Source organism: Episyrphus balteatus, chromosome 2 (assembly GCF_945859705.1).
Source record: "Episyrphus balteatus chromosome 2, idEpiBalt1.1, whole genome shotgun sequence".
Taxonomy (NCBI): Eukaryota; Metazoa; Arthropoda; class Insecta; order Diptera; family Syrphidae; genus Episyrphus; species Episyrphus balteatus.
This window is the reverse complement of record NC_079135.1, coordinates 5,735,283-5,756,124: the sequence shown is the minus strand read 5'-3', so window position 1 is coordinate 5,756,124 and position 20,842 is coordinate 5,735,283. Positions and strand designations below refer to the sequence as shown.

Genomic DNA, 20,842 nt, shown 5'->3' with positions numbered 1-20,842 from the left:
CGTTAAGCTGTTTTTATTTGTTTTTTTTTTTTTTTTTTTTTTGTTGAAGGCATAATGAATGAATGACAAAAGAAAGTTTATTTATTATTTGTGATTTGTTTAAGTGTATTATACAGACAAACAACAAGAAAAAGATAGACACAAAAGAAGAATTACACTGTTTTCTGTTCCATTGCAAAGAAAATAATTGTCTTCTTTATGATTTAAAGCTTTTTTTTGTTTGATGAATTCAAAGAGTCTATAAATGACATGGAATTTTCTACTTATTCATTCATAGGGCCCAACAAACAATAATTTTGCTTCTATAAGAAATTACACAAGCTAATATAGCTTCTGTAAAGCTTTATAGAAGCAAACCAGTTAGTAGGGGGAAAACTGATTTCACGACAAAAATTTATTAAAATCTTCTAAAACTAATTATCTCTGTTAATGGCTTATAATAAAGCCAAAGCTCCGAAACATCTGTCAGGACATCTGTCATCTAGAAAGCCATAATTCTGACAATTAGCGGCCTTAACTGAAATCTTTAACAACTTCCCACTAAGTCATCTCAAAAGTCTTAACCTGATGGCAGGAATTTTTATGTTTTTGTGTTAATTGAATTAATCATATGTTTCCCCTTTCTGTTGTACACTCCAAGATTAATCACACCTCTAAACCTTCCGCAATGAAAAATATTTGAATATTTTCTTTTATCCAATTTGTTGGTAATTAATTTCCTTATAATCCAATCGTACACCTAATTGATTATCATCAAATACTCAAAAATGCTGCTGAACACAAGAGATGTAAGACAGCCCGTTTTTAGGAATAGCATCCGCATCATCTTCTTATATATAATTTTTTCAAAAACCGCAAAGCAAAAAAAAAGGAAGATATTTTCGATATTTTTAGACTTTTAAGAGTGCTTTACCCATTTGTTTGAAAATTCTAAAAATAATTTCATGATGATCCAAAATTATTGTTAGTTTGTGTGTTTGTTTTTATTTCTTCTTCAAATGCGTCGTGAAGATGAAATTATCCTCCGATTCACACTTATTCGAATTTAGATATAATTTTTTTTCTCCTCTTTTTCTTCCAACAAATATCTAATCCCTTTTCTCTTTTTAATTACAGACTGTCCAGACATCGTGGAGGCCCCAATTGCCACTACCTAAGGAGGTTGTTCCACCGACCACAGCATCATTGACAGCTGAACAACCAGCTAGCATGAGATCTTCCGAAATGAATCGACGCAGCAGTGCTGCCAACACAACAACACAATCAAGCAACAAAAAAGACTCTTATCAGAGTGCTCCACAAATCAGTGCAGGAGGCAACAACAAAAAATGGTCTTTCGGCCGTCTCTTTCGCAAAAAGAAGGAAGCCGAATCCGAGTCATCATCCGAAGAAGACCGTAAAGCAGGTTTTGTAGTTTCTCCGAAATATCGTAAAAAGGATAAGAAAAAGCGTGGCAGCAAACACATCAGTGGTGGATTCGATCATATTGTGGTGAATCCGGCGAGGGACAATGAGTTCTTTTTGCCATTCGAACCGATCCCGGCGGGAGAATCACATTCAACGACACATCTAGCGCCATCTGTTGACTATGATCCACAAAGTCGAATGACAAATTCTCTTGATCGACGGGGAAAGCGGGATAAGAAAAAACCCTTAGGGCCTAATGAACCCCAACGTCCACCATCGAGTGAAGAAGAGATGATATCCCTGAATTCTTCAACAACTTTCGCAAAATACCGCAGTGACGAAAGTCTGGGAAGTGGTGCGATGAACGGTCAGAGTCGTCGAAGTCGGGCAGCTCGAAACGAAAGGTATTACAAACGCCTTAGTCGAGATGGTGAAGTGAGCCATGGGCAGGTTCCCCAAGTGATGTATGCAGCTCAACCAGCTCAAAGATGGAAAACCCAACCGGTACCGTTGTCGATATACAACGGAGGCCCTCCAAACCCAGTTGAAGTCAATCATCGTCCTCAATATCCTCCCCCGGTGATTCATAATGTCCCCACAATGCGGAATTCAACAAGTCTAAGTCACATGGCTTCACATCATCCCATAACCTATGGAATGCCTCAACGTCAAACACCGAACCTTCAAAACACAGTTAATGACAATAAACGTAGCATAAGCTATGACAGTCACATCCATTTGCAAAATGTCAAAAAGCCTTTACCTCCGCCGCCACCACCTCGCGATCCAATGCGTAGGGTCAATGTGGCCGGTCACAATGATCACCGTCCGATATCGTATGCGTTCGATCAAAATTCTTCCCATTTGCCGCAGACTAACGGAATGAGGGGCCGTTGTGTTTCCGACGATCGGATATGGTCGGGAAATGCCCCAATGTATCAATCAGCCTTGTCCATTAACCATCCTCTGCCGCCTCCAAGTGTAGCCAGTTCTCAAAGCCGTCGGTTTATAACTAGGGCCGAGAGAGATGCTCACCCGGCGAAAAAATCTCTCCCATCGGGGCTTGATTTTCGGTATGTAGCCGAAGGGGCTCCAAGGTCCCGAAAACCGATCCATCTTTTTAATGAAAATGAAGACAAACCACCACAGGTATTGCCGAAACCTCCCTCGCCGGTGGTGATAAGAACTACAAAGAGTGGACTTCCCGATTCAGCACCGCCAAACCCTCAACTTTCATCAGAATACTGGCGTCGAGGAAGGGAGCCACAACAACAAAGACCAGAATCAATCTTTAACAAACCTCGATCGCTATCAAGCTCAAGAGCTGGAGAACTTCGTTCAGCTCCAATGTACTCGGAGGTCTCAAAGCCAAAACAAAAGCCGGCTACAACAGATGAAGTTAACAGTGTTGTATCGGGTAAACTCCTGATTAAACCCTCCAAAGATAGTCGCAATAACTACGTCGAAATCCGTAATAACGCCAACAAGAGCAGTTCGATGCCAAATCACTATCAAAGGCGAGACTTGGTGATACCGACGAGAGGTCCTAAAGCAGACTCTCCAACACCGAATAAATACGACGAGTATGTTGCTGAAAAGAGGGTTCGCAATATCCTCGATCAGACCATGAAGCTAGCTCCTGATCCACCACAACGTAAAGTCGTTACTAAGCCCTTGGCTCTGCCGCCAGAACCAGATGTCATAATGCGTAAGAAACCAACAAATCTAGAAGACGCAATAAATGAGCTTGAAGCGATTTACAAAAGCCTCAAACTTGGTGATGAAACACTGCTTGATCGGGCTGAACGTCGGGATATCCCAACGCCGACAAATTTCGAAAAATACGCCGAAACTCACAGTGAAGAGTTTTTGGACGATGATGATGATGACGAGCCAGCGGGAGAACCAGATCTTGTCCGAGATGATTTCGCCTATCGAAATATCAAGCATTCAAATATTGCGCCCAAGACTGCTGCCGGAGAGAAACAACCTCCATTTGGTATACCGGTTGGACCGATTGCGATATCTCCCCGATCCGATTACCTTCATGTGACTCCGGATAAAGACTGTCAAAAAGTGCGAACGGGTCCGTTTAAGTACCCGGATATTGTTTGCGATGACTTGGCAGTGCGAACTTTGCGAAAAGACCCTCCGGGACAGGTTAAGACCCATTTTGCATACCCAACAGGGTCAAAGAAGAGAGCAACTCGCACTCAATCAGCAAATATCTACACGCTGATTCAAAGAAATGCAGCTAAACCATCAGGAGGGGATATCGATGATTTCCTAGAGCTTGCAAAAAGTCTGGAACGTGCTGGAAGCATGTCGGACATTCACAAAGATGACGATGATATTCCGTCTACTCTTCAGCTCTTGCGGAATTTGAGAGAACAAGAACACGGTAGTCCCAAAGTTATACCCTTCCGTCATCCAAGTCAAGGGGGAGCTATATGTAGTTTGCCCGAAGTTCTATCCAAAGACACCAAACCGCCGATCCCACTTCCACGAAAGAGTTTAACTCCAGATCCAGAAAAAAGTAAAATGGAAGAAGCTCTTAATAAAATCGCCAAAGAAGCCCGCGAGAACAGTGAAAAGCTCACCAGAGACTTGATGGAACTTCGTCGAGGTGCCTTGATCACAACTTCCCGGTCCAAAGTCGCCGCTAAACCTAATATCGAAAGGGATCTCGAACAGATTGAAGCTGTTTCTGAGGCGGCAAAACGTTGCCGTCATATGCTCCTGGACACAATACCACCGAAAGATGCCGAAGATGTTCAATCTAAGCAAAGTCCACCAAGACGCTTGGTCACCGAAGATAAACTGATCAAGGCGATTGATCAGGTTTCAACAGCTGCCAATAAGGTTTGTGAGAAAATACTCAGTGAAATCGTGACTGTTGAGCCACCAGTGATTGTCCAAAACTCCGTCGAGGTGAAAAACCCTCCCGAACATCAAAAACTAGTCATGCCATCGTTGATCCAGAAGTTAGATCCCAGCTCGGCCAGAATCGGGGAGATTGCCGAACGTTGTATGCGTCAAATTAGCCAGCTTAACGACTCCCCGGATTACGACAATTTACATCAGGTCCAAGCTAGAGCGTCTAATGACAGCACCAACAAAAATGACAACGCCGATCTTCTTATTGTTCCAGGATCTGGTTATGTGACTGCTGCCGAGAATGAAGAAGAAATTGACAAGATCATGAAAGAGTGCGAGAAGCAAGCTCGCAACGAAGTGAGTAATAAATCCACATCCACGTCGGTGGTGAGAGTCAGTGATCCAGTGACTCAATCTGATGGTGACAAAACAACAACTACCACAGCCACAACAACATCAGCCTCCTCGTCATCGAGCGATTGTTTAAAGAGTTCAAGTCCCTCAACCGGACCTCACCTATCGTCGAGTATAACATCCTTTAACCCGTACTCCTCCAGTGATTACATTAAATCACCAAGTAGTGAATTCCACGCACCTAGCACTGATCCAATAAAAACCTTTAGCACAACATCCTACGATGTACAGTCTTCGAGCGTCACACCAAACATTACAAACTCGCCATTCAGCTATAGTACACCATCGCCGCCGCTAAATCTGACAGTTTGCAGTAGCGGCGGTGGCGGCGAAAAGGGCAGCGGCGGTGAACGTAGCGGCAGTGCCTCGCAGTACAACTCCTCCGAGGAGTTGGCAATGATCTTTGGCATCGAGAAATCATCGCCAGCAACTACGACTACAGGTAAAAAAGCTGAAGTTGTTGATTGTACCATACCTACTAGTCCTACCGTTGTTGTTGGTGTGTTCCGCCGCTCTGAACCTAACAAGCCTGATGTTCTATCATATTCCGCTGATACTACTTCTTCTGCTACCGCTACTAATCCCGAGTTGTGTGAGAGTGTGTTAGTTTGTAAGTTGGATACGATCGATGAGGATCGTGAAGAGGTTTCACCGTATCAAGTTAGTAGGCTCTATTTGCCGAGCTATGCCAGTAACATTAGCATTATAGTTACAAGTGATGTGGGAGAAGATGATGGTTCAGGGGAAAGCCCGAGGGTTCAAACAGGTTCAAGTCAGCAATTTGATTCTCTAAGTTCGATTGATGAATCTTCAAATCCCGATTCGGGAAATGTTAGTTTGTCTGATTTCCCAGTTCAGAGCCCGATAAATGCAAGTCTTGAGGTAGAGCTGGCTCATAATAGTCGTTTTGAAGTTGCCAAATCATTTGTTAACGAGGTTACGATCAGTGAAGAACCATCTGATGTGGATTATTTAAGAAAGCTTTATGCTGAAGATGAACTTTCGACAAGCTTTTCAAATGAAGATACAGTAATAGCTGAAGTTGATGAAGATAATCAGGTTTATAGTAAAGATCAAAACAGTCCAGGACAGCTTCTTCATGAAGTTCTAAGCCAGGTTTCACGTATAAACGCAGGGACCAATCGAAAACAATTGATCTCGCAGTTAGAAAATATCTCTGAATGCACGAAGATTGTTGAAGATCTTAGTGATCGTTTAAGTCATCAAGCTTCAAAGTTGAAAAATAGTGAAGATACAAATGAAAATAGTTCAAAATCTAGGCATAGAGTGAGGTTTAGTGATGAATGTGATAGTGAACATGAAGAAGATGAAAGTGCTTACATGAGATCATTGCAGCTTCTAGGACATGATTTGTCATCTTCCGAAGAGTCTATTCCACCATTGGCTGGGATCTTTAATGTTCCTTGTACAGATTCAGAGAATGAAGATAATGAAGATAGTGATCGTTCGTCATGTATTGAAGATCACGATGATCATTTTTTTCATTTCAATGAAATGGAAAAATCATTTACAGAAGAATGTAATAACCTCAAAGAGGCTTTAACAAAGGTTGTAAATTCTAGACAGGTTTTCGAGCATAATGTTTCGGAAGAAGAACATGATCTTCAAATTGAATCTTCTGCTTATAAATCACTTGATCTTGAAGATTCTCTTACTGTTTCTTCTGATATTGTGTCGGTGATTGAGGTTGTTGATTCAAGCTTTGACAAATCGAAAAGTGAAGATATTTTTCCTGAAATTAATGAAGATAAGGCTGTTGATTCTTTATCTCTTGTTGAGATTAAAGATTTAGATCAAGAAGATAGTTTAGAAGATACCAATTGTAAATATATTAACTCGGAAGATCTTGAAGATGTTTCTAAAACTAATCTAGACTCTGAAGATTATGAAGATCTTTCTAAAAATTCTGTAGATTTTCATATCGGCAAAGCTTATTTATCTCCTGTAAATATTTCTCTAAAGATAGTAAACCAAATTTCTAAAGTAAGTTTTGTTGATTGTTCTAGCGATGATCTTGCTGAATCCTTAAATAAACCATCCGATGAAAGCTTTGAGTATAGTTATTTTAAAAATGATCCTGCTTTTAGGCAAGCTTCAGAGGTTATTGTTGTCGACTCAGAATCTGATTCGAACTCAGACAAATCGGTAGACGAAAATAGGCAAAAAATAGGTTGTGAATCTAGTACAGAATCATATTCTCAGTTCGAGAGCTTTCAACGAGCTTTTGATCGAGATTTTAATGTAGATTTTAGTGAGTATTCAAGTTCAGAATTAGTTTATGATAATTCTTCACCAAAAATAATCGAAATTAGTGATTCAGATGAGTCTAAAAACTCAAAAGCTTTAAGCTTTGATGATCTTGTCGAAAGTTCCAACCAACAAACACTTTCCACTTCTCAAAGTCTAACAAATCAAGTGCCTTATGATCATTTAGTAACAGATCCAACATCATCTAAACATCATCGTCATTTATCATTAGAAAGCTCATTAAAAAGCTCATTTGAAAACCAAAGCTCTAACCAAAGACAAGAACCATCTCATAATCATGAAAATTCCAATATGGATGTAAATTCATTAGCCCTCCTTCATCATCGTCCATCATCTTCACCTGCCAATCTAACAGCATCCGAAGAAGCTCCTTCAACATCGACTGTTTCGAAAACCTTATCCCTATTGGCACAGCCCCGTTTCGATGATCGTATGACCACTTTAGAGCACGTCTTACTAGTATGCACCCTTGGCGTAGTTACTGGCAATGATTTTATCACCATGTTAGCCATAATCATTGGAGTTTTGACTGTAATTGCAATGGTCCTTCTTACTTAAAAATAGAAAAAAAAAACTTGAAAGAATTTTGATTTTTGTTGAAATTTATTTGAATTTTGCCACAAGAGTATTAAGTTTAAATATTTTATTTATTTGTTTTAAGAGATTGAACCATGTTTATTTTTTTTTTTTGTTTGCTTGCTTGTTTGTTATATTTAAGTGCAATCCATATCGAAAACGATCATAATATTTTTTTTTTAGAATACCCGAATATTTTTTTGGATAATTTGTAAATTTTGTAAATTTTTTTGAAACTATTTTTTAATTTTTTCATTTAAGTTTGCATTTTTTGTTTGTTTTATTTTTAATTTTTTATATAGCATTTTGTGCCAATGATAATTTTTAATATTATATCGAATCCAAAAATATATAATTAACAACGAATCATTATGTTTAAAAACGAATTAAAAAAAAAAAGTTTGAATTTATTGAACGGAAAGATAGAAAAAAAAAACTATTATTTTTTCCTTTTTTTCTTTATTTATTTTCAGCACATAAAAAATATATTTTTTAATTTAAGTTTAATTAAATCGAGATAAAAAAAATTGATATATAATTTTGTTGTAATATTAAATTACCATTTGTTTATAAGTTTATCCTTGCTAAGTTTAAAAAAATTAATTGAATAATTTTGTTTTGTAATAATTTAAAGTAGTTTTTTTTTAAATTTAATTCCCAAAAAAAAAACGTTAAAAATAATTAAATTTAAATTTTAAATTCTACAGAAAGGTTTATGGTAAAGTTGAGAGTAAGTTATTTACATTCATACAGACAAAACTTACAAAATATAATTAAATATATATTAAAAAAAAATTTATTAACAAAAAAATCCTATGTGTGTTTTATTTAAATATAAAAATGGCTGCTGATGAAGCTGGCTCGCTTGTGTGTTTTTTGCTCCAAGTAGTTTTAGTTTTACTTTTGTTTTGATGTTTTTCCTCTTAAAAGATTGTGTTTGTTTTGGCTAAATAATATGATAAGCTATATTGGTTTGTTAATAATTCATATGATAATCCTATCCAAATTTGAAAAAAATGAATATTACAAAAAATAAGTTTATCGCTTTTTATAAAAATTCTCTTGAAAACAAAAAAATTATTGTTCTGATAAAAGGAAAAAAAAAAAAATTGTTATGAGTAGGATCTTATTTTTATAGAATAATTGGTCTGATAGAAATACAAAAATTCGGAGAGAAATTAGTAAGTATTTTTTATGTTCGTATAAGTAAATTGGTAACCATATTAAAAGTTATAGAAATAAGAAAAAACAAAAAATAAATCATTGAATCCTTATCAGACTAGCGCACAATTTAGGGACAAACATTTGGTGAAATCATTTAAACACAACACACAAATTATAACAAATTTTGAAATTACCGTTTTCCTACTTAATACGAAGACAATGAAAAACGCACTCTGGATAAAATAATGCATGAATGCGTCAGGTTGAAGAAAAAATTGAAAGACCAAAAATTTCTTATAGAACCTTCAATAAGTCTTTCGTTATAATAACAGATATAATATGCTGTTAATTTTATGGCAAATGTAACCGAAAAATGGAACAAATCATTAATCTTTTTTGGTAAGAATAAAATTGTTGCACACAATATTTCTGAAGCAATTGATATGCGAAATTAGGCACTTTTTTAAAAGTAATTTTCTATTGAAATCGTAAAATAATTATTTTAACCCTCTGTAGGCACACCTCTTTTTTGCGAATTTGGTTTATACTTTTTCATGTGTCTAGAACTTTTTTCGGTCCTACTATTTTATAGAGAATTATATATGAAATTGATGTAGAATTTTCCGAGGAATTCGAATATTGTATTCACAATTTAAAAAAAATTACTTTCACCCTTGTAAAGACACTTTTTTGTGATTACCTTTTATTTTTGTCCTGCCAAATTCGCACCCGTGTGCCGACAGAGGGTTAATGATTAAACGATAACCTTGTTGAAGGTTTTCAGTAAAAAAGTCATAAAAAGGCAAGGTTCTATTCTTTTTGCAACTTTGTTTAAAATTTTCATAACCGACCTAATTTGAGTGCTAAATTCCAACAAAACTCAAACTCTTATGAAATCTATTAAGTATTTCTTAGACTATGTTAAAACTATCTCCTTATTATGAAGATAGAGAAAATATGGCTTTAAGAACATTAGCTTTTCTAGTTTGAATACAGAACAGAGTCTAATAGCTGATAGAAAAATTTCGAAAAATCGTTGAAATGTCACTTTTCTGTCATTGTTTTGTCGTTATTTTAAATTGAATGCTTTAATTATAGCCTTAGTTAGTTTTTACGTGATGTCCACTCCACTAGTAATTCCCATTATATGTATCTACCGTCAAAAATAGTGATTCTTTTTAGGCGAATTACATGAATGTGGAACTTATTTCTTTATAAGAAGGAAGCAAGATTTGGGGTTTTATATTCAAAAAGATCCTTTACAATCGTTGAATGTTGCTAATTATGGGCACAAATAATAATACAACACATAAAAACCGAATTCTGCTCAGTGATAAGCTTTAGAAAAATTATAAAATATTCATTCATTGAGTGTGTAGAATGTGGAATCCCAAAGTAAATATTTCTTTATTAGATTTTCTTCGTCAGAAAATCATAAAAATTATGTCTTTATAATTTTTAAATTCAAATTCAAAAGCCGTTACGAAACTTTTCTTCCAAAGAGCTTTTTTGCAGCGCTACCTAGCGCTGAATAGATAAAGTTAAACGTGTCTTAGCTAAAAAGAAGTCAACTTTCAATGCAGGTTCATGTATTTGATAGATTTATCAATAACCCGAACCAGTGGTGAATTTAATTTTAATATTTATAACCGCCAAATTATTTTAACGGTTGCTTCATTTTCTGGTAATTAATATTATAGGGGCTTAAAGTTCTTATGAAAATTAATTTATTTTTACGAAATATGATGATTCTACACTTTTTTTTTTCAAAACTAATATTGCCACGAAAATCAGTCTTTTTGAGCATTCAAAATTAATAATTTTTTTCCAAAAGGAGAAAATATTGTTATTGTAAATATAAGTTTTTTGTCAGAAAAAAAAAACGTTAAAATCTTCCTGGCTTTATAGGTAGGTAGGTACATAACGCAAGTGATTTGTAAACAAATCTCGAGTTCGAACAACAAAATATTATGATGCAATTCTGTCCGTCTGCTTGTTTCTTATTAGTTTTGTGAGATTCCCTAATTGCAAAATAAATTTTTTTAGGGCCAGGGATTTCTTAAAAACTTTTTTTCTTGAAAAATTTTTCGAATGAAATTTTTTGAAAATTTTATAAAGGTATTATTTTTTTTTTTGAACTCAGAAGAACAAAAGAAAAGCTTACCTTTATCAGCCGAGCTCTTAAGAACTTGTAGGCCGATTGTAAAATTTCTTTCGGTTTTCTGCTGTTCTGGTAGAGCCAATTTTTGTTAATAGTTCTTTATTTTTTGATTGGTTAATAAAATCACGAAAAGGACACAATATGGCAGTTGTAATCTAGAGTCTTCTTAATGCATAAGGCTATCAAAGTTATGATAACCAATTGCAAAATTTGCAAATGTTGACGGGAAAAAACATTAAAAAGATTCTTTTCTGTTCAAAATTTAATATCTCCAGCGAGAATTTGTCAAGTTTGCACTTTCCAAATACAAAATTGAAGCTGAATAAGTAAGTTGTGTGATCTGTTATTAGCCATTTAAGTAAAAAAAGGCTCCTTAAAACCAGGGTCGGACTGGGGCATAGGGGCCCGGGTGGCAAAATGATAAAAGGGGCCCGCTGCGCCACAGCTCCAAGGAACTAAAAAAAAAGCTACCTACAATAGATACCAAAAAAAATTTTATTTTTCGTTTGGCTCGGAAAAGGAAAGTATACTTTTATGAAGATTTTTGGTGCTTCTTAACCTAATTTTTGCATATATTTTTCCAACACATCTTTCTTTTGAGGTTTCTAATTTTAAAAATTACATTTTAAAACTTTATAAATAGAGTAGGTATGGGAACAGAGCCCCAAGAGGAGTAGGTTGAGCTGCTGGGGCACCGACCGGTGCAAGTCTTTAGTTGAGGGCAAAAATAAAGACAACAGTCTTTATTTTTTCTTCTAAGAAAATTTATGGAATTTATTTATTTTTAATTTTTAAAAGTTGAAAATTCTTCATAGATTTGAAAATTTTATTAAAAAGCGGAATAACCTCCTGTGTAATGATTTTCAAATTTTTGAACTTGCAACTCCAAATAGACAAAAGCCCTCAGTGATAGACCCGAATTTAGCGATAACTTTATTTTAACAAAAAATAAAATATACATAATACATCTCACTTCCAAATTTAAATTACGTTATGATTTTAAAACCGACTTAGTTACAGGTGAACTGTTTCTTATCCGATTCCAAGTTTAGAAGTTAGATGTATATTTTATTACTACAAATTATTTTTTTTTTTGCTTAAGTCGAGTTTTGATAGATTCGAGTCTATTTGGACTTATAGACAAAAGAATTAATTAAAATAATCCTGTATTAATTTAAGAAAACAAAGGTTTATAAGACTTGTTCTTTTCTTTTAAAAACTTATTTTTTTATTTCCAAAAGTTCTGAATTTTAGTACAAATTGTTTGCATTCATTCAGAAATTCAGAGTTTTTTTTTGAAACTGGAAACATTCGCTCTCATTTTCTTTACGAATTGAATTGGTGCAAAAAAAAACATATTGCGGACATCCAAAAGGATACCCTTTTACTTATTTTGGGGCCCCTGTGTGGAAAAGCTAACAAAAGATCGCCTGTGAGTTTGAAATAAAAATAATTTTAGTTTGTGTTTGGAATTTAAAAAACCCATTTAATTTGTACAGGGGTCCAATAATGCTAGGTACAAGCAAGACCCGAGGACAAGTAAGGTACGCGAAAAACCCTTTAATTTGTATCCTGTTTCTTTTGATTCAAGTCTTTAAGATAGATATCTTAGGTGAAAATAAGGAAACTGAATGCACATCATATAGGTATCTGTTTGTTTCGTTGTTTATTTCTTACATCCCGTTTCTTCCCTAAATACAATCTAGCGTGGGGCCCTGGCATATACACGTGGGGGCCCGCGGGGCATTACCCCGGTACAAGGGTATGTCCAATTGTTCACCCGTCGGGCCCCAAACCTTTTAACTTCTTATATAATTATAAATATAACGTTCAAAAAGTTAGAGTAAGGGCCTGCATTTGTTCAACGGGCCCCTTTTCTTTGTTTGAAATTTGTATTTGTACTTGTTTTTTACATGTTTTGTATGTATTTTTATTTTGTAGCTATGGGATAGCTGAGGGCCCGGGTAGCAATTGCCAAGTCAGTTATATGGCCAGTCCGACCCTGCTTAAAACCCTTGCATATGTTCAGTTCAGTTCTTTCTATAAAGCTATATGGAAGCAAAATTGTTAATTGGGCAATTTTGAAATTGTTGTTGAAAGATATTCATCAGTTTAAAGCGCATCACATTTCTTTTAAAATATGTTTGTTCGTCTTAAGATATAAAATTAAAAAAAAAAAAAAAACATCAAAAAATTTTATATAACACTTTCTATTCTATTTTGTAATTGGTATTGCTATTCTATACCTACATAGTTAATTGGAAAAAAGTTATTCAAAGATGAGTAAGTTGCTTAATACCTACATTTTTTTTTATAAAAAATTACCTACCACCTTAAAAGCTTGTAAATTTTCCTTATAATTTATTTACTCCCTAATATCAATTTACTTTCATATTCTATCCTTGAAAAAAAAAAAAAAAATTAAATCCGATTTTTTCATATTTTCTCTTCTTCTATTTTTGAAATGCAAATCCATTCTCTATTGTCCCTCCAACTAAAACAGATGTGATTTTAAAAATTCATACTGAGATGACACAGAAAGAAAAAAGAAAGGTATTAATTTCTAACAACTCAGCATAGAAGTCCTTTTGTTCCCATTGTGTGTCATTGAAGTCTTCTTTTTATCATAAAGTAACCAGAACTGATATTTTTTTTTATACATATTCTCTCTCTTCTGTGTATAAGTGTAGTACGCTGTCACAAAAGCATTATCAATTGCCATTTAGCATCATTACTGGGCAAAGTTCAACACATTCATCCTTTCACTATTTTTTTTTTCACAGAAAAAAAATAGAAAAAAAAAAAACAATAAAAGGGTTCTTCAATGCTATAGCTTGCTGAAAAGCCAAACGTGACGCCAACAATAGAAAATCCATTTCTTCCGCTCTATGATATGAGATAATAATATTCTCTTTAACACCATAACATTTGCAACCCCCAACCCAATTTCTACTCCTTCGACTTCTATCACATTTACTCCTTCAACTCTATGGAAACGATAAGTGTTTGCAGTAGTACCGCCGCCGCCGCAATAACCGCAACACAGAAAAAATAATCTAGGTTGAGTTGAAGGACCTTTTATCTAAGAAAAATTTTGTTCATTTATATATTTTTTTTTTTCTTCAAAAGAATGTATTTTTCAAGAGTTTAAATGTGCCTACGTGATGGTATTTTTTCTGTAAGTCGACATCTTCTTTATCCTAATCCAAGACTTTTCTTTTTTTTTTTTTGAAACAGTCTAGACGTTCCTTGGTCTCCCATCAAATTGAACAAAAACACACACAAAATAAGTCGACGAAAATCTTCTTTTAGGAAATCATAAAATTCCTGCGGCTATGGTACATGACAGTCGAGTCCTTAAACGTGAAAAAGCTAACCTCTAAAGTCCCTGACCTTATATATATTTTTTTTTTACAAAAAACCAAAAAAGGTGTGTGAGTTTTGGTTGTCTGAGACTTTGTTATTTATTTTTTCTGGTAAATTCGATTTATGCCTTTTTTTCTCCCTTTAAACGAAAAGTCCTGTTCAATATACCGAATCTCATCTCATAGCTTATTCATGTCGATGACTGCGTTTAAAAGGGGTCAATTACTTTTGCCCTCTCTTTTACCCCATCTGTCAATAACCTCCCCAGTACCCATTTGTTCTATCCAATAAAAAATCAAATACCTTCTTGTAGAAAAAAAAAAAACAAAGTACCTAAGCACAAAAAAGGACTCTGGTGAACTTTTACTTTAAATGTTTAACGAGGCGTTAATGCTACAAAAGAACAAAACAAAAAAAAAAAACCAACAATGGACAAAGGCAGTTTCGGAAGAAAAACTAATTTGTCGCTACAGGGCGGGAAACTCCCTTTAGTGTTGAGGTTGTAGAGGGTTTTTTTTTTAGTGTTTCATTGTTACTCAGAACACTCGAATTAGTTTGTTCAAAAAGTTATACTAAACATGTGTATATTCAAATGAGTTTGCATGGGATTTTCCCCATAAGGATAACAATTGCGCAGGTACAAACAAACAAAGGAGCTTTCACAATTAAGTGATGCCAAGTTTAGTTTTTGGTTAAAAGTCTCATGAGTCTCTTTTAAGCATAATACTGCGATACTTGTTAGGTTTTGATAGTCTTTAAAAGATAAACTCAATTCAACTCCAGACAAATCATCACAAAATACTCAAATCCACTCAAGAAAGCTGAATTTTTAAAGACTAGTCTCAACATTTTCAGTTGTTAAGTCCATTTAATTCTAGATATTCGGGTTTGAGGTGAGTGAAAAATTGAGTAACTATACCTACTAGTTGAGTTGAGTTGAGTAGAACAATACTCAAACAAGAAAAGAGTGGACTGCATCTCATCTTAGCCCCACACAATGTAGGTTATGTAAGTTCAGGCCACATCACATGTAAAAAAAGTGAATGAGTGATTTATTGATTGATTTTGTCCATGTGATTCTAGTTCGAGTAAAGTGAGTGAGTTAGTGAAATGAGTCAATCACTAAAAAGATCTGGCAAAAAGACTCAATAACTTATTAAAGTCACAATTTTTAATTGCGGTTTCATTTTGAGTATTGAGTATAATCATTTTGAAGATTCTCTCATTTTGTTATCGAATCAAACAAGCGGAATATCTTCCACTCAATTTTGAAATTTGATATCTATTTTAGTGATGGTCATTATGCCATTTGCACCACGAAATGTAGATTATGTTTGAGTGCTTATGGATTAGCGCTTCTGAGTGTAATCTGACTTGAAATTGATGAGTGATTTTCAATTCTCGTTTTAATTGTCATTTTTCTTTGAGTAGATATTCAAAAGACTTTTGAATAATCATAACACGTCTGTATTTCCAATCGAAATTGACTTAGAAAGGGTCGTAGAACATGTGAGTTAGGGGACTGAGTGGTTTGGTGTATATTGAATAAATGAGTCATTAAAATAAATGAGTTACTTGAGTGAGCGAGTAAGTAAAGTAAGAATAAGTAAGAAAATTATTCTTCTGAGTAAATAAAAGGAGTGATCAAAATGAAAAATTGAGTTAACGGAGTGAGTGAGTTAAGTTAATGATTTAGTAAAGTAAGAAGAGTTTGAGAACTTGAAAATAGGTTAGTGAGTAAAAGAGTTAGTAGGGTCATTTGGTCATATGCATACAAAAATAGTAAATGCTTTTACTTTTTTTATGCATACCGGCCATTGAGTGAGAATTAATGCGTTATAAAAATGCATGAGCTTATTGAGTGAGTAATTGATGAAAGTGGTGAAATAAATGAATTCTGGAATTGAATGAATTTACTAAGTGAGTGAATTTTTGAATTGATTGAGTTAATGGATTGAATGATTAAGTGAAGTAAGCGGAGTAGGAAAAATAGTGAGGAGGGAACTTAAGTGGAGTGAAACATTTAGTAAAGTAAATTACTTTTGGAGTGAGAAAATGAGAATGATTGATTGAATGAATTGAATGAGTTATAAGAATAAATGAGATAGTTGACTGAATTAGTACCTAAATGGAGTGATGATTCACTCGAGTTACGCGCGACAGAGTTACGGCCGTCAAAAATACGCAAAACCGAAGTTACGAAAAACTAGAGTTACGAATTCTAAAGTTATGTTAAGCTATGACATGTGATTTTTGGGTTGGCAACAATTGCGAGGCACGATATGGAATTATGGAAACATAAATAAGAGAATATCGATACGTAGGTGCAATATTAGTTGGACAAATAAGAAGTTAATTTCAATTATGTCCCCCAAACTTACATAAGTATACATATGTTTTTTTTCTATTTCAACGTTTTTGCGATCTTCTCACAAAAACAAAACCATATTATGTATATCTATACCTATCTAATCAAAATTTTACAAGATTAAATAACACCCATTTTCGCTTTACTCATTTAGTTCTGACCAATGAGAAAAATGTTAATCTCTTGTTTGTATTTCCATAATTCCATATCGTTCCTCGCAATTGTTGCCAACCCAAATATCACATGTCATAGCTTAACATAACTTTAGAATTCGTAACTCTAGTTTTTCGTAACTTCTGTCGCCCGTAACTTTGGTATTCGTAACTTCGTCGGTTTCCCATTAAAGTCAATTCAATTCATAAAAAAGAACTATTTTGTGATAAATTCACCTTGGACCAAATTATATTGTTTTATTAGCCTCATTAATGCAAGTGGTGGTTCAAAAATGTGTTTGCAATTCTAAAATAAATACAATTTCGATTTAAAAAATTCCAATCTGGTTAGCAAAGTTAGTTCAGGAAACAATTTTTCTGTGTGGAAAAAGTGGAGTAAATCCTGAAAAAATCGGAGCGTTTGAGTAGATTATTTTTTTCCCTCAAAAGTGGAGCAAATTTGCTCCGAGCGGAGCAAGGTTTTAACCCTGTTTGTCAGTTTTGATGTGGAATTCATTTTATTTCTGAGCTCCTCTTATGGAAATGATGCATTAATAGTTCATTGACTCCTGTTGCTGTTACTTAAAAAAAAGAAAAACATTTTAACAAAAACCCTTTAATGATTCTTGACAGTCCTTTATTTGGAAAAATGTCATCTTCCGGTTTTTGTGTAAAACGTTATTTCATGAGAATTTAGGACAAAAATTTCTCTCTCACGACACAAATCCGTGTTCTATAGTGTGCGTGAGTATAGTACCTAATCCGAAAAAAAGCTTTCCTCCAAAACAAATACCTGTTCCCTCCAGCACACAGATGACTCATTATACTGGTTGTATGGCAGTCTACAATCCAGCCACAACCACGAGGACATCGAATTTCACAATCAGCTGATTTTCGCTTGCGCCTCAAAGCCCATTGGCATTTTATTTTCTATCAAATGACGACGACTTAGACTACGGTGGCGGTGTGTTGTGTTGAGGTTTGTAAAAGTTTCCAGCGCCATTCAGATAGCAGTTAAGAATCTCAACGCAAACAGTGTGCATCTGCAGACGAGACGACTTGCAGCGATTATCTCTCGCAGAGAGAAGTGAATTAAATTAAAGACCTTTTCTTCTTCCATTTCCATTATACCATTTTACCACCACAATTTTGCTCCGTTTCGTGTGCGGCGGGGAGTTGTTGCACTCTTTTTAACAATTGGCATGTAATGTCGTTAGGTGCACCTTGACGCCCAACCTGACGCGTGCCAAGTGGCAGTAGTTAGAGTTGTTACTTGCCACTTTTCCTCCTCTTCGTTGTGTCGTTCATCTGCCATTAAAGTGTGTGTTTTTAATAATAAAGGTGCAGCATGTGTGTGGGGCGGTCGCCGCAGTGAAATCGCGTGTCTGACCCTGTGCCCGGGGTGTGTGCTAAAGCCTGGTGCAGTTTCCACACAAAAGAAGAACTTCTCGGTTAGTTACAATATCTTTTTGTTTGAGATATAAATCACAGAAAAAAGAGAGAAAGAATCCCCCCCCCCCCCCCTTCACAGATTGTGTTGGTGCAATTTAAAAAGGGTACAAAACGAATGCGACGGGACACGACGGGATTGCAATTTATTTGCATTTGTGTGTGCGATAAGGTTTTTCCTTGCAAACTAACCCAAACCAACAACAAAACAATCTCAAAGTGTTCCCCATCAAAACGGCAGAGTGTAATTTGAAAACTAATCCCACCTGTTTTTCGTATTTCTCGTGAATACAAACTCGAGCATAATATACAATCGGAATGATGATGATGATGATGATTGTGGTCTGAATCTGGACCTAGAGAAGTTCTCTGTTTTTTCTCTGTGTCGTTCGTGTTTCTTATGTTGTTGTTGTTGTTTTTTTGTAATACTTGTTAACTTAATGCTGTGGTTTAGTTAAGTATACATAATGTACACCGAATGAGTGGGTTCTAGATTTTCAAGATTCAATTAAAGATACACTTAACTGAAATAAAAAGGGGGCTTATAACTCTACTCGACTTTTATACCTGGGCAGAATCAACGGAAATAAAATTAATCGCGCCACGTCTCAAGGTAAATTTATTACGACTTTTAATTCACTTTATCTAGAAAAAAAAGGTAAAATTAAATGAAATAAGAAAAACAAAATCACAAAAAAAAATAATAATAAGAGGAGTCAACATTTTGTGGCAGAATTATTATGACAGTTAAAAGGTCAAGTAACATTTTTTATTTTATTGCGAAGATACTTTGGGATTATAAACAAAAGTAGAAAAAAAAATCATTCCTTAGGCGAAATAAATGAAAAATAAAACTTAAATGACATTTTTACTGAATCTTTTTGGGGGTATTAAGAGAAAAGACTGAAATCAGCAAAAAATTATTCAATCGCTCAATTTTTTAAATTAAGATTTTATCCTTTTTTTAGAAATGTTGATCATAAATGAAAAATTGTTGTGTCAAAACAAATAATCCTAGGTACCACAACTTTTAGTTCAAATTGAATGACTTAATTTTACTGAAAAGTTAGTTAAGTTAAGTTTTCAATTCCTCCCAAGATGCAGTATACCTAAAAAAATGCTTTAAGGTTTAGGAGTTTGAGATTCGAACCCAGACCTCTGTCGTGATAGTTGATAGATTTATATTTTCTTTAAATTTTGAAGATGATCATTTGATTGGCTAGAATAAAATCAATCCTTCTAGTGTTTCAAATGTATTTTGAATCTTTTAACGTTTCTTTTAACTATTATCCGTCATAAAATTTTAAACATGGATTTAGTATAGTAACGTATTTGAATAAAATATTAAAATTTTAACAACAATATCTTTTGAACTTGCAATTTATAATTGGCTACACATTTTCAACACATAAAAGAAGCTGTTAATAAAGCATCTTGTTACAATTACTACACTTTATATGGGTTTTACCTACATTTCTTAATCTCCTTGAAAGTTAACATGTTTTTTCTTTTTTTGGAATTTTTTGATTTTTGTTGTTGCTTTCCCAAATTTTAGTTTCGACTTTTCTTCTATTATATAGAAATTTCCGTATGAAGATCAAGAAATATAATTTCATAGACTTCAATTTTAACATTTTGAAGCATTTCTATCTTTAAAATTATAGCAGGATTTGAATAAAATTAAAAACGTACGTTTTATTATTTCAATATTCTGCAATAAATAAAAGAAATAACGTATAATATAATACATAATATTCAATCAATCAAGAATTTGATGGAAAAGTTTTTGAGTTTTAAAAATTCCAATATAAGATTTTTTGGTTGAAACTTTTACTTTAACAACTTAAAAAATTACAAAAATCTTGAGAAAATTTTTTGATATTTTCTAATTACACACCAAAACGAAAAAATAATGATTGTACTAATAATAACATTGTATAAGGAATGTTTTGAGCTGAGAGTACAAAAGTTGAAGTCCATTTTTAAGTAAAAATAACTAAAAGATAGAAATGCACGTAAAAACCAATGTGTTTTACCAAAAAGTCTTATTAAACTAGTATTTAGATTGGAAAAGCAAATTTTCTGATTAAAAAAATGTTAACATATTCCATACCTACTTAGATTAGTGTTACCGTTCTTTAATTTTGTAGCTCTAAGTTTAAAGCTACTTGAAAAGTTGAGAAAACCCTCACAAATCCTCTATTTTTTTTTTAACTAAATATTAACTTTTATAGAGATATTAAATTTTGGTCTTAGTAGGTACTCATAATGCAATAGCTCATACACTAATTTTAAAATTTTGATTAGGTATTGCAACAAAAAATAAAAAAAAAATAATTAATAGGTGGTTTCATGCTGAGACTACTAGAAAGCAAAGGGTTAAGATGCTGTAGGCTGCCCGAGTAAAAATCGAATTCCGCCGCACCACCGCTGCACCACGTCCGCAGCACTTTTTGACCGCCGCACCTACGCTGCAGCACGTCCGCACTATGATCAAAAATTTCTAAACCACCGCTGGACGTGCTGCAGTCGGGGTGCGGCGGTCGTGCACCGAATTTTTCATACAAAATGAAATAGTGCGGACGTGCTGCAGTCGTGGTGCGGCGAAAATTTTTGCAA

At 34.3% G+C, this 20,842-nt stretch overlaps 1 protein-coding gene across 9 annotated transcripts in view; it reads left to right on the top strand.

The window, feature by feature from the left end:
- The window catches only part of LOC129909888 (serine-rich adhesin for platelets), a 408,462-nt gene that overhangs the window by 92,732 nt on the left and 294,888 nt on the right, over positions 1-20,842 (top strand). For 8 of the 9 annotated variants that reach the window (XM_055987036.1, XM_055987033.1, XM_055987034.1 and 5 more), the window contains exon 2: positions 1,117-5,140. In XM_055987036.1, the coding sequence (XP_055843011.1) occupies positions 1,117-5,140 (4,024 nt within the window). Of the gene's footprint in view, positions 1-1,116; positions 5,141-20,842 lie in introns of those variants that run through there. The other variant, XM_055987037.1, reaches the window with a different exon arrangement.